At 40.5% G+C, this 14,679-nt stretch overlaps 1 protein-coding gene across 5 annotated transcripts in view; it reads left to right on the plus strand.

The window, feature by feature from the left end:
* Fam65b (family with sequence similarity 65, member B) overlaps positions 1–7,952 on the plus strand; it is a 208,843-nt gene extending 200,891 nt beyond the window's left edge. For all 5 annotated transcript variants that reach the window (XM_005403354.2, XM_005403355.2, XM_005403356.2 and 2 more), the window contains 3 exons: positions 142–225; positions 1,950–2,040; positions 7,366–7,952. In XM_005403354.2, coding sequence (XP_005403411.1) covers positions 142–225; positions 1,950–2,040; positions 7,366–7,466 — 276 coding nt within the window. In that variant the 3' untranslated portion in view covers positions 7,467–7,952. The remainder of the gene's footprint in view (positions 1–141; positions 226–1,949; positions 2,041–7,365) is intronic.
* Positions 7,953–14,679: the final 6,727 nt, after the last annotated feature.

A 14,679-nucleotide genomic window follows, 5' to 3' on the forward strand; every position in this document is an offset into this window, starting at 1 on the left:
CCCGGCTTTTTTGTGTGTGTTCTTAAAGCAGAACAAAATGCCTCCCTATATGCCATCACTTACTGTGAAGGGTAAAAATGTCACGTACCTTAAGTGACAAATGATTCCAGCCATCTCATGGTGCCCCTCCTTCTTTTTCAGGCCTTGATCTATTACTGCAAAGCACTAACTGAAACCAACCTGGAGCTCCAGAAGGCAGCGTGCCTGGCCCTGAGAAGCCTGCAGGTAAAGCCCAGCCTCAGTATTTCTCATCTCTTTTTGACCATGTATTAGTGTGGGCTCCTTACTTCTTTCCCTTAAACAGTAATTGCATGTGACTAAAGTCAACAATGGCAGAAAATGCTTTTGCAGTAATCCACAGGAACCAGTTTGCCTTTGGGTTAGTATTAGAAAAGTAGCTTATCCCCAAATAAAGATGACAGGGTCATTTCGCCACTATTTATGGTAGGAAAAAAAGCAAGGAAAAGTCCATTTTGCAAAGAAGTAGCCAAATTCATTGCGCCACTAAGTTTCCAGATCCTTTCCCATGAAGCTCTTTATTAGTTACAAACTGATCTCAATTGTGTTGGACCAGTCAGGGAGCTGAGAGAGAGCTAAAATGTAAACGGAAAAAGAAAGGGCTGAGAATTCCCAGCCAGAGTTTATCTTTCAGTGGGCTACGTTTAATATTTGAACTACCTTTAAAAATAAATCAACAAGACTAATTAGTCCTGAGAAAAGAATGAGAAGGCCACACCTTCAAACTGGCTAAAATCTTGGATGGGCTGGTGGGACGGGGGCAGGGAGCTCCGGGCGGATGGGACATGAAGAAAGGGATTAATGCCTCAAAAGAAAAAGTTAATGAGCTGTGAAGAAAAACAACTGTGGGAAACTTTGCCTTCCTTGTTACTTGGTCAAAAAATTACCTTCAAATAGGAAAAAAAAAAAACAAAAAACAAAGAACGGCGAATTCGGCAAGGTTCCAAAAAAAAGGGCCAGCCGGGGTGGGAGGTGTGTGATTCTGACTTTATATAAATGAACCCAGTGAGCTCTCTGCATTTTCATGGATTTAGGTGTTGTGCAGGTGAAAGCAAAGGCTCCACTTTTAATCCTGGAATCTCTCAGGTCTAGGGACACAGATTCCCCCTTGCTCCCTACCTTCTAAGAGACGGGATCCTTGCTACTGAAGAGAAGATCCTCTTCCTAACCCATCTTACAGCCCCAGCTCCTGAAGAAGGTTGCCTCCCAGTCCCTGCTGCCCCGGCACCAGCACCGACTCAGCCCATTGCCCGTGGCGATTATTCCTCGTTTAGCCACCTGTCTCTCCACTGAGCTGTAAACTCTTCGGGCCAGGACCACAACTGACTTACTGTAACATCTCCCAGGTCTTGAGAACTGTCTGGCTCATAGAATACTCAGTAAAAGTTTGTAAAATATGCAAATAGAAGAATTCCCATCATTGGCTTTTATTCTTCTCTTCTATTGCAGTACATAAGCTAAAAATTGGAATTCTTTCTTAAGTTTTATTTTTAATTGACAAATATTTTATATATTTATGGAGTACAATGGGCTGTTTCGGTATATGTACAGGAATTCTTCAGTTAGGGTTTGTTTTGTTTTGCCAAATGGAGAGTGGGAAGAACTAGGAAAAGCGGGTTCCGATCTGGAAAAGTGGGTTCCAATCTGGAAAAGCAGGCTAATCACCTCAGTCCTGGAGTTCTCTGTGGAATGAGGAATTCAGCTACATCAGAGCTCCTGCAAGCACACATCGCTGGTCCCAGCTCAGAAAACCCCAGCATGGGTCATCCAGGGTGGCAGTGAGGAATCTACACTTTAAGGGGCTCCCAAAGTGACCTTGACATCCACCTCAGTTTGGGATCCTCTAAGTTGGGTTTTTAAAATTTCTACCAGCAATGAAATGCTAAGTCTCAGGAACCTCAGAATACTATTTAAACTATTTTTCCCCATAGGCTACGGAGAGCATTAAAATGCTGGTGACCTTGTGTCAGTCCGACACTGAAGAGATGAGAACTGTGGCCTCAGAAACCCTCTTGTCTCTCGGTGAGTTCTGCTTTTCATGTGAATTTACTTCTGAAATTCTCAAAGGAAAACGTAGAGAGAAGTTTGCTGTATCCTGTTTTAGCAGTGCTTGCTTCTGGGGGCTGCCTGCTCATCAGAGGGTGAGAAACAACTTGATGTCTGTCTCCAAACCCCTTGTTCTGTCTGGATGCTGAGAGTGAAGTTCACTTTCAAGACCCTTCCCACATGGTTCATCAGTCTGTTCCCTAATACCAGCACTTTGGAGACAGAGGCAGAAGAATCATGAGTTCAAGGCTAGTCTGAACTACATAGTAGAACTCTGTCTCAAAAGAATAAATAAAAAATAAAAAGGGCCATGGAAGTCAAACCATAAAACAGAGGCAGTAGAAATCCAGGTTGGATTGCCAGCATGGAGTTGGGACTCCCCAGAAGACAGGATTGGTTGAGGGACCAGGGAGTGCATCTGGGAACGCTACCCACCCCAGGCACCACAGAGTCACTCTGACCCCCGGGCTAACCCAGGATTGCCCTACTGGCCTTTGCCCCCCTGGGCTCTGGCAGCAAGGAAAACAACTAAAACCTTTATTCTGGTCTCCAGTATCCAGATAACACTTGCCCTTTGCTTTTTCTTTCTTTTTCCCCCTTCACTTTATAAAGTTTTATGCTTAGCATGTTTCATACTTTTAGTCTTTTGTGGGCGGGGGTTACTTAGGAGAGTAAGAAAAGCCTTTCTTAACTCTGCATAAAAATATATAAGTATTTGTTATAAATAAATTTACTATCCTCAGATACTCTTAACATCTAGAAACGATACTCTGAAAGTCTTCAAACATAATCCAGCCCATAATGTCTCCTAGACAAAGCCTCCCAGGTTAAGTGTAGTATCTTAATTATGTGTGGGAGACGCTCATGGCATTTATAACCACCATGAAATCCCATTCATCGTTAGGCCTTCTTTCTTACAATTATGGGTTTAATAAGACTTTGTTCTGCTATTGAATATATCATTTGCTGCACAGAAAGCTTAGCTGGCATGTGTTTGCTTAAAGGATAAAATAAGTATTCTTTATGACTGTTTTTTTAGATATAGAAGTTATTTAATTCTCTAAATGTGCCCAGAGTGTTATTAGTTTAAACTCCTTTTTTCCTTAGTGTTCTAAAATAACAATGAAAGTTAAAAAAAAAAAAAAGTCAACATTTGTAAAGTATAGCCAAAGGTGCTCGGTGCCCCAAGAGTCACTTGAATTGCACAAGCACCAGCGTCTCAGAACAATCATTGGACCTGCTCTACCTTCACTCTGCACAATGCTCAGCCCACCCTTGGGGCACGGTCCTCAGCATGATGCACCCCAGGGCAGCTGCCACACTTCCTTGCCTGCTTGTGTTGGTCTGAACTTTATCTTTGCAAGGAAGCCTTTTAAAAGCTTTCCAGGTGATTCTAATATGTGATGAAGGTTGAGAACCCCTCAAGTCAACATTATGAGTCTTCTTTTACCCTAATACACAAATACTGGTGCATTTCTCTTCCACACAAATAAGTTAATTAATATAGTAAAATGGTATTTTCAGTGGGAATTGATAAGACACCCTGACCCAAAGGATTGGAAATCATCACAGCCACTCAAAGTTCTCAGCAGCAACTATTTACCAACTAGTGAGGGATTATTTCAACATTTCAACCAAAAGCTTGTAGTAGATCCCTCTGTGACAACAGGGATGTTTGTAATTCACTGTCCATTGTAGCAGCTGGTAAACACATGCAGCTACTGAGCAGTTCAGTTTAGCTACTGTGACTAACTATGAAGCTGTAACCAGAAAGAGAGATGTAGCTCAGGGGTAGAGCACTTACCTTAGCATGTGCAATGTCCTGGGTTTGATATCCAGCACTGGAGAAAGAAAGTTTTGATTTCATTTCATTTTGAGTAGTTACTATTTAAACGTGAATAGTCGCATCTGGCTGGTGGCCACTATACTAGATTAAATGGTTTTCACCTGACTGCAACTTTGAACCATAAACCCAGGCACTCTCACCTCTAAAACTCTGCCTATGTCACAAGCCTTGGCTGTGTCATGGTAATAATACAAATTGAATATCTCTTATTTGTATTCTTGGGACCAAAGGTGTTTCTTACTTGAGATCTTTTCAGATTTTGGGATATTTGCATATACATAATAAGATAGCTTAGGAACGGTCCCATACCACGACCCACACAGCTAGTGGGGGTCCTGAGAGGGGACTACAGGAGATTAAGAAAAAACTAGACACATAATAAAAAGAAAGCTGGGACTAGGTGGAACCTGACCTCTCTGATGGAGAGGCAGCGACAACCCAGCACAGTCTTTGTCTTTATTTATACACAGTAAAAATGGGGGAAGCATGTGAGGGGGCCAAAAGTGCAAGGTCTCAGGGTTTTGCTGAGAACACTGAAAGGGAAACATGATCAGAGCTATCCATGCTGTAGTTAACCGGGAGGAACACCAGGGCTGGACACCTGTAGATATGCCACTGAGCTAGAGGTCAGCTTGTTTACATGGTCTGCCCTGGAAGCCTGTGTTCTTGGGCCTGGCCTTGCTCTACTCCTGAATGTGTGGTCAATCTCCAGCTCAGCCATGGCTCAGCTGCTCCCCACAGTCCCAGGTCTTAACATAAGTCATTATGTTTCATATATACCTTATGCACAAAGTTTAAAGGAAATTTTATGCAATTGTTTCATTTTGACTACAATTGTTACATTTTGACTACAACTCATCGCAGGAAGTCAAGTGTGGAATCCTCCATTGTGGAGTCATGTCAGTATTCAAAACGTTTTGGATTTTTTGTTTGTTTGTTTTTGGTTTTTCTCTGGTACCAGGAACCGAACTCACGACGTTGCACTTGCCAGGCAGGCGCTTTGCCACTGAGCTAAATCCCCAGCCCCTACATTTTGGATTTTAGAGTATTTCAGCTTTGGGATTTCAAGTTGTGGATGCTTAGCTTGCATTAGGACCTGTTCTGCACTAGACTGTATTTTGAGGGATCCATGTAAGTAAGCTCATCCTGTCTTCCCAAGAGTGCCATGCAGGACAAAGCACAATTAGCCCCATTTTATGCAGGAGCACACAAAGGCATGTTGGGTGTGTTAGTTTTCTATCACTATGACAAGATACATGAGCTGTAACCATTTAAATGAGGGAAGGTTTATTTCTGGCTCATGGTTTCAGTGATTTAAGTCCATTGTCACTTGGCTGTTGCTCTTGGGCTCTGACAGCACAGTACATCATGGCAGAAGCACATGCAGAGGAAACTGCTTGCCTCATGGTGCCTGGGAAGTAGAGAGGAGAAAAAACTCATGTTCCAATATCCCTTCTTAAGTCACACCCCCAATGACCTAATCTTCTCCCACTAGGCCTCTTCTTCTAAAGGTTCCATCTTCCACTAGCACCACAGGCTAGGGACAAGTCTTCAACACATAACCTCCAGGGACATTCAAGATCCAAACTGTACCACCGAGGCTGTGTACCTTGCCAGTGGACAGCTAGATCCAGTCAGGCACCAAGGTGGAATCTTAACCCCCTAGGTCCCTAGACTTCATGGGACTCTGGGGAAGAGCTGAACACCTGAGCTGGACTTTATCTCTGAGTGGACCAGGAGTTTGCCTGGTGTCAGTGGTTCTTCAAATAGTATTTGTAAGCCAGGCCTGGTGACCTCCCAGAACTCAGGAGGCTGAGGCAAGAGAATTGCTGTAAGTCCACAGCCATCTTGGCCTACATAGTGAGTTCAAGGATAACTTGAATTACATAGCTAGACCCTGTATTAGAAAAATAAAGACACAAAACAAAACCAATAGCATTTGTTAGTTGAGCTTTCCACAGGCATGTGTGAGTGGACAAGGGGCAGGCATGCAGACAGGCCAGTGCGGGCTCCCTGTCCCTTCATCTCCCCTGCAATCAACTGGAAAGTTCCTGTTTTAAACCTGTTCTATATGTCAGGAGCTTTGCACAGTTTCACGTAAAAGGTCCCAATATAAAGTAATAAAAAGTTGAAAATGACAGTACTAGAATAAATATAGTATTGCCTCAAAATTTCCCAAGCATGTAGAGGCAACAGAAATCTCCTATAATTAGCAAGTTTTTGTTTTTGGAAGTGTTCACTACAAGACTCTTAAATACAGCAGATCTCTCTACATATTCCTGGAAAAGTTAAATGTGAAAAAAATTTCAAATTAAGCTTTTGGCTTATTGAAAGGTCCATGTTTCCAGAGAGTATATAATATATTTAAAATCCATGATTTAAAGGAAAAATGCTTTTCTAATACTACTCATATCAATATATTTCTATCATTTTATGAATCTTTTCACTTTTCTTTTCCTTCACAATGAACTCCTGATTGAAAGCAATTAGTTATTTCCATCTTTGTCTCATTTGTATTAAATGTAGGAAACCGTGCCTTTTTTTTCCTACAAATTTTGTTGCTATATTTTATTTCTTCCCTTTTGTTTTGTTTTGTTTTGGTTTGGTTTTTGGTCCTAGGGTAGGATCCAAGGCCTCACGCATGCTATGCATGCACTCTGCCACGGGGCTACAATCCCAGCCATCACTTTCTCATTTCTTAATCAGTTTTTTCTAAATAGTAAAATTAGAACAAAATAGCATATTATTTGAAAATATATCCTAGCTGCTCAAGAGGTTGCTACAGACAAAACTGAACTAAGTATTGCCTGGTAGAAAGCATCTCACTGTATGTTTACAAGGCAAAGAATTATTTTGCAGCTAAAGTTTCCAAGCCTAAATTTGACAAATGATCATTTAAGTGTAAGGATATGTACTGTAGAGAAAAAAAAAGTTATGTAGAAGTTAAATTCACTGAGGTCTAGAGTCGCTGTATTTAACACACAATCCAGGCACAAGGTATGGTGGCACATAACTGTAATCCCACCACTCAGGAGGCTGAGGCAAGAAGATTGCTGCCTGCGCTATATAGTGAGTTCAAGGCCAGCCTGATCTTTTGACACTGTCTCAAAAGACCAGCAAACCAAAAGGGCATACAATCAGAGAATAAATCTAGTTTGTAAAAGTATTGACATCAGACCACCACAAGACTCCTGCTTTATGTCACGCCTTGGCATTCTTTTGGTGTCTGATATTGGCTCAGAAGTTCATAGTTGTTCTAAACAATATTTAGAAATCAATGACATAATTAATAATAGTAGGTGACTTTTCCTTAACATAGCAAATGGCTTACAATGGCAACCCAGGGTGGGAGGAGGGAGGACAGGGAGTAGCATCCCATGGCTAAACCACTGATGTCAATTTATTTTGAGTGCCGAATAAAAATGTTAAGTTCATGTTTACTGTTCTGTATCTAGGAGAAGATGGACGGCTGGCCTATGAACAGTTGGATAAATTTCCTCGAGACTATGTTAAAGTTGGAGGTCGGCATGGAACTGAAGTAGCCACAGCCTTTTAATTACAAATTAACTCTGCCTAACTACTGTCCTAAATCTCGCCCTCTCCATCAAGAAGGTGCTGCGATCTATCTGGAAAGCGTCTAGAACTTGAGAAGTCCTGTTGAGGTTGTCTGGAAACCTAACGTGTTACAGAGAGCCCTCAGTTCAGTTCCACAGTACCTTTCCGCTTTCTCTTTGACCAGTAGAATAGGGCTATATAATATTCAGTAGATTACATTGTTGGTTATGTCTGACAGTACTCAGTGGAAAAAAAAAGTCCATCTTATGTACGGAACTTTAAAATAGCTATCTTTGTACTTCTGGAAGCCCTTCTATAAGCTTGAAATAGTTGTGCGATATTTCAATAAATCTATGCCTTGCAGTTTCTCTGTCATGTTCTCAGGGTTGAGTGGCCCTTTAGCTACCTAATTTTACTTTAAATACAAAGCACAAAAAGAAAAGAATTTCTTCAAATAAAAGTTTGCCTACAGAACCTGATAAAATGACCCACTGTCAGAGTCTAACTTTTGTATTTTACTTTTTTAAATGCCCACTGGTATGTTTGTTTCCTTTTTCTACGCTGAAATTCCCAAATCAGCCAGGCGTGGTAGTGCATGCCTATAATTCCAGCACTTGGGAGGCTGAAACAGGAGGATCACAAGTTCAAGGCCAGCTTTGGCTATACAGTGACTTCAAGGCCAGCCTGAACTACATAGGGAGACCCTGTCTCAAAATTAATTAATTGCCAGGCATGGTGGTGCATGCCTGTAATCCCAGCACTCATGAGGCTAAGGCAGGAGGTTTGAAGTAAGTTCAAGGCCAGCCTGGATTACCTAGAGAGTTCAGGGCCAGCCTGAACTACAAAGCAAGACCCTGTCTCAAAAACCGAAATAAAAAATAATTAATCAATTAAGAATTAACTCATTAAAAATAAAAAAGAAATTTTGTATTTCTATTATAGTAAAAAGGTAAATGACTAAGAACTATCTTATTAAAACTATACTCATACTCTTAAAAGCAAACAAAAACCTCAAATTTTAAACTTTTTAAAAATTAAAAACAGCCACTTTTATGGTACTATCCCCTTTAGATAATTTGATGCTAAGACAAATCAAAACCAAAAGTTGCAAATTCAGAAAACTGTGATGCTCTTTGGGGCTCTCGAGGCTGCTTTGGAAGAACTTAAAACTTGGAGGAGTCCTCATGGGGTAGGAATAGAGGGACATTAGACATGGTCTTTGCCAGGCATGGTGCTGCACGCCTATAATCCCAGCCCTCCGGAGGCTGAAGCAGGAGGATCACGGCAAGCTCAAGGCCAGCCTGGACCACATAGTGAAACCCTGTCTCAAATAAACAAACAAAAATAGTTCCTGCTTCTATAAAAATAACTGCGAGATTAGAAAGAAGAAGGATGTCCTAGGAATGGAAACTGCCCCTGGAGAAATCCTTCACTACTGGGTAGGATGCCTGCTCCAAGTGGTTATGACAGCAGCTCCCAGTATTACTCTGGCATCTTGGGAGAAAGTCCATTCACAAGGGCTACCAGTCCTTTCAGAATAGCTCTCATTAAATAACTTCTGTCCCTCTAAAGAGTATGCAGCTGGGGTATGCCAAGGTATCAAAACAATGTACGTAAGTGTAATTTAAAACTGTGGAATATCAGTTGTATTCTTGATGTGTTTGTATAAAATATCATTTAGATGTCATTTTAAATATTTCCATTTTAGCAAGACTTTTAAAAAGGGTTCATTTCATTTTAAAGTGAAAATTGTTTGTCAGGCTTCTGGCAAAATAGTTCTTTGAACTGTGAAGTTACAATGTATATATGTGTATATTTATAAATATTATATATATGCATATATCTTTCATTTTAAAAGTACATTGTACAGTCTATAGTTAGTGTGTATAGTGTATGGTCTATGTTAAGTGGTTGAAATGGTTCTTTTTATAGAAAGTCAAGTCACAGGTGTTACAGGGGTTTTTTTTGTTTGCTTTTTGCATTTTAAAAATTTTTGTGAATATTGCATGAGTAATTAATTCCATATCTTTTGTATTTACTTCTGCATTTTATCTTGGTTGGGGGGTTGCTTTTAGTTTTGTGGCATTTATATTCATCACTCAATCATATAAGTTAAAATAAAAATTATTTTTAATTACTCCTGTGCAGAGTCTGATGTGTTTTTTACATGCCTTTATTGAGTTAGTATTTACGCTACACCTCCTTTTCTTTTTTTTTTATTTTTTTATTTTTTTATACACCTCCTTTTCAACTTGAGTTTATTCTTATCTTAAAATCCCTTCATCTATAAATAGAGAACACTTCTGAGATATCTTAAAGTTTCGGGTCAAAAATGGAAGAAAGAAAGAGATAAGAGAAGACCATTTTAAACCAGAACTAAATCAGCTCCTCTGCATTCCTTTGCAGTGTGCTGAAGGTGACCCAGCCAGGCCACAGTGCATGCTGGTGTTAGAACTAATCAAGTAATAGCAAATACAGTCAAACCTTGTTTTGTGAGCATAATTTGTTCTAGAAACATGATTGTAATCCAAAGCACTTGCATATCAGCAAATTTCCCCATTAAAAAAGATAAAACTCAGATGATTCATTCCATAAAATATTAATATGAAATATTACAATTGTCTAATATAAAATAATAAAGAAAATACAAAATATAAAGAAAAATAAACAAACTAACCTGCACTTACCTTTGAAAACCCTCATGGCCAGTGTGAGGGAGTCAAGAGAGAGGAGGGTTATTGTGTAGGATGACTTCACTATCACTAACAGAATCACTGCTATCTATTGGTTCAATGGAATCTTTTTCTTTTTTTCTTTGTTTTGTTTTTTTTGTTTTTCTTCCAGTACCAGGAATCAAACTCACGACCTTGCACTTGCCAGGCAGGCGCTGTGCTGCTGAGCTAAATCCCCAACCCCTGGAATCTTTTTCTTTTTGTGCAACTTTAACAAGAAACCTATCAGTGACACTTGCTTTTGCCTCCTTTTGAGGATTTTGTGGAAATGTGATACTGTCATTAAACAGATTCATTGCTCTCACTGCTACAGCCTTATTTGGGTGGTGCTTTTCTACAAAATTTGCACTGTTTCACACATTTTAAATATCTCCCTAATCTTACTTGAAGTGAAGAATTTTTCACCTTTTTCTCCTCCTCCTCTGCAGATGAGATCTCCTGCATAACCTCTTGCTGTTGGGAGATGATCGCCCACAGTCCCACAGAGAGAGAGAGAGAGAGAGAGAGAGAGAGAGAGAGAGAAACCCACTGGCACAGTTGTAATCATGTGATATTCAGCTTCACATACTACTCATATTGTAGTGCAAGACATCATTCATTTATCAATTTAAAATTGTTTGCTCATCTTGCAGAGTCCTCACAGAACAAGTTACTCACAATCAAGCTTTTACAGCTTTTTTCTTTATGGTCCTACCCCAGGACTTTGCCCCCTTCACATTGTGTGCCCCTTAGGGTCTTCTCCCCAAAATTATATTATACAATTGCCTGGCCCTTTAGTTGTGGTAGACATTTTCCCAACCACCATCTAGCCATGCTGCTGATGCCTTAGGAAATTTGTTCCAGGACTGTTCCTTACCCTCTGGCTATCAACTATACAGCTATAAACCGTATTTTCAGAAACCTCTTGGTCTGGAAAGCCTAACCTAACAAAACTCTTCCTAGATATGTTATAAACCTAATTTAAGGGGAAGAGAGAGATGTTTCAGAGTGCAGTGTCTATGAGCAGAGCCCCTGAGCACCCTGAGGGATAGGGAATCTCATTTGCTAATAGATATTCCCAGTCCAAACCACCAGTGACAGCAAGAGCCCTTATATTCAACTCTGACAGTATTTATCCAGGGACTTTTTATATATCAGTTATTGCTTTTACTAAGTCAACAGTAAAAACAATTTCCCCTATACACTCCATTTTAACTTGCACTAATGCTTTATATCCCTGCACTAACATTAAAAATTCATGGACTAGAGGGAGGTCCCAAAATGGTGGAGCAGTGAATGCCAGCAACTCAGTTTCTCCAGAGTAAAGTGTCTCAAGTCTGTAAAATAATAGCTTGGAGAGGAATCAAAGCGAGAGGAGGGTACATGGAAACCATGAGGGAACTGACAGAGGAAAAGAATAGGATTAAGTTGTACAGAAGAAATAGATCACACCGCAGAGGAGAGACCACACAGCACTGCCAATAGCAGCTAGCTAGCCACCAGCTGGGAGGCAAACTGAAACCAACAACTTTTCTTGCTAAGAACCAGAGACCTGCACCAGGGCTGAGAGCATCTTCTACAGTTGGAGCCAACAGGGAGAACACAAGACGCTGCTTCCAAAGTGTCTTCTGAAGACAACAGTTGGTGAGTGATCTCAGTACAAGCACGCAAGGCCACGGTCATGTGGAGCAGGAGCTGGCAGGGACTCCATTGTAAGGAAGGGCTGAGCGTTTGAACCTGGGTCTCAAAACAGTCCCTCGGCTGCTTCACACTGCCAAGTTCCCAGACTGGATAAGGAAAAGACAGTCATGGGAAACCGTTTACAGTTGCACAGCAGACTAGGCGGAGTCTCACTGAGAAGAAGGGGCTCTGAGCACAGACCCAGATCTCATGGTCAGAGGCCAGTTTCAGTCTGAGCTACACAGGACCAGAAGACACTGTGTTCCCACTGTAAGCAGATCTCTACACCCAGCACCATTCTGGGGTCAGACTGCCACCTTAGACTTCCGGTGTGAAGAGAAACACGTCCTGGCCTCAGCTCTGCTCCTTAATCCTAGACCCAGAAAAAAGCCACATGTCCAAAACAATAGAAAACCTTCCTTCACTATTCTTTATTTATATTATTTTTCATTTCTTTATTTTACTTTTTAAAATGTTTTTATTTTCTTTACGCTTTGCTGTTCCCCTCCCTTTGGTACATTTTCCCACACACTTTTATTCCATTATTTTATCTTTTTTTTTTTTTCATTTTATGAGCACATCTGTGTATGTGTGCTTCTCTTCCTGCTTTTTTTCTCCTAATATAGTTTATAGAAGGTAAGAGAATTCTCCATTGTCCTTGTATATCCCTCCTACTTTTATACACACCCTTGAACATATGGACTTAATGGATATATGGAGTACTCCCCCGCTCTACAAAGAGTATACATTCTTTTCAGGAGGACATGGTACTTTTTCCAAAATAGATCACATACTGGTCCACAAAGCCTGCTTAAGGAAATACAAAAGGATACAAATGACCCCATACATACTACCAGACCACTGTGCAATGAACTAGAAATCAACAACAGAAGAAATCTCAGACAAGGCCAAAGCTCCTGGAAAATTAACAGCACACTCCTAAAGAACCAATGGGACACAGAAGAAATTTAAAACTTTCTGGAAGTTAATGACAATGACAGCACAACCTGTCAAAACTCTGGGACACTATGAAAGCAGTTCCAAGAGGAAAATTCATCATAATCATGTTCACCTTAGGAAAACAGAGCAACCTCAAATAGACAACCTTATGAAAAACCTTAAGGTACCTGAGAAACAACAACAAACCAGCCCCAAAGTGAAATTAAGGAGGGAAATTATAAAGATGAGAGCAGAAATCAATGAAGTTGAGACTATAAAAACAAGGTAAAAAATTAATGAATCAAAGAGCTGGTTCTTTGAAAGAATAAATAAAATAAATAAGCCCCTAGCCAGACTTATCAAGAGAACGTGAGAAAAGACTCACATCAGTGCACTAAGACATGAAAAAGATGAAATCACAACAGACACTTTGGAAATCCAGAAGATAATAACTCCTTTGAAAAATTATATTCCAAAAAATTAGCAAATTTTGAAGAAATGGACAGATTCCTAGATGCATCTAAACTACCAAAACTAACCCAAGAAGATATAAGTATGATAACCCAATAACAATTAATGAAATTGACACAGTGTTAAAGAATCTACCAACTAAAAAAAGCCCAGGACCTGATGGCTTTCACTGCTGATTCTAAAAAACTTTTGAGGAAGTTATATCACCAATATTCCTCAAGTTCTTCAAAGAAATTGAAAGGGGTAGAATGCTCCCAAACTTATTTGTGTCAGCCAGGATCACCCTGATTCCAAAACCAGATAAAGACCCAACTGAAAAAGAAAACTATAGGCCAATCTCCATAATGAACATAGATGAAAAAATCCTCAACAAAATATTAGTAAATAGATTGCAGTGCATTATAAAAAGATCATAGATCATGAATGAACAGGTTTTATCAAAGAGATGCAAAGATGGTTCAACATACATAAATTGATAAATGTAATGCATCACGTAAACAGAAGCAAGGAACCATCTGGCAAAAACCATATGATCATATCTGTGGTGAATTGACAACTGGTGATCAACTTGTAACCCCCAGCTGAACTAAGTAAGCGTGCTGCTACTGGGTATGGAAGGCCCACCTGAGGATTGTTGCCAGCAGCATAAGAAGCAGAACTGGAGAAGTTTGGAGGCGTTGTTAGAAGCTGTAAGGAGTTGTTGGTTCTCTTGGAGGAGCTTGCCATGCTGGTTTTCCACATGAACTCAGCTGTTCTGATTGTTCAAGAAGCTTGGGACCTTGTTGTCACTGAGAATGGTTTCGGTTCACTTTGGGGGAACTCTGGTCCTCACTTTGAGCATCACTTCCTGGCTGTGGAGGGGAAGATGGTGCACTGCTCAGTCTCCTAGAGATGCTCGTCATGTTGATTTTCCTGATGGGACCTCGACTTTCCTCATCGTCAGAGGAGCTTGGGACCTCACTGTTGCTGATGATAGCTGTGGTCCTTTTTGGGGGAGCTGTGGGTCTTTCTTTGAGCATTGCTTCCTGGCTCCAGTGCAAATCCCTCAGCCTGATAGCACAGATCCTTCATCCAACTGGCATAGACTTTCTATCTTCTACCCTTGACCTTTGGGTCTTCACAGTGGAGATCCATGAAACAGACCTGCATGAGACATTGTCATGGCCCATAGGCCTCCAGATGGACTCATGGGAGTCATTGTTATGGGCTCTAGATCTTCAGCTGAACTCATGCAGGATATTACCATCAGATGCAGGCCCTCAGGTAGATTCTCTGGTCTTTAGTGTGTGGACAGATTTCTTGCACTCTTTTGTATATGATTCTTTAGGTGACTATTATAAATAATCTTATAAAATGTGTCCTGTATCATATTATTCCCCTTGCAAAACCCCAAACCACAACAATATCAATAGC

This window comes from Chinchilla lanigera, unplaced genomic scaffold (assembly GCF_000276665.1).
Source record: "Chinchilla lanigera isolate Chin_1 unplaced genomic scaffold, ChiLan1.0 scaffold00082, whole genome shotgun sequence".
Classification (NCBI taxonomy): domain Eukaryota; kingdom Metazoa; phylum Chordata; class Mammalia; order Rodentia; family Chinchillidae; genus Chinchilla; species Chinchilla lanigera.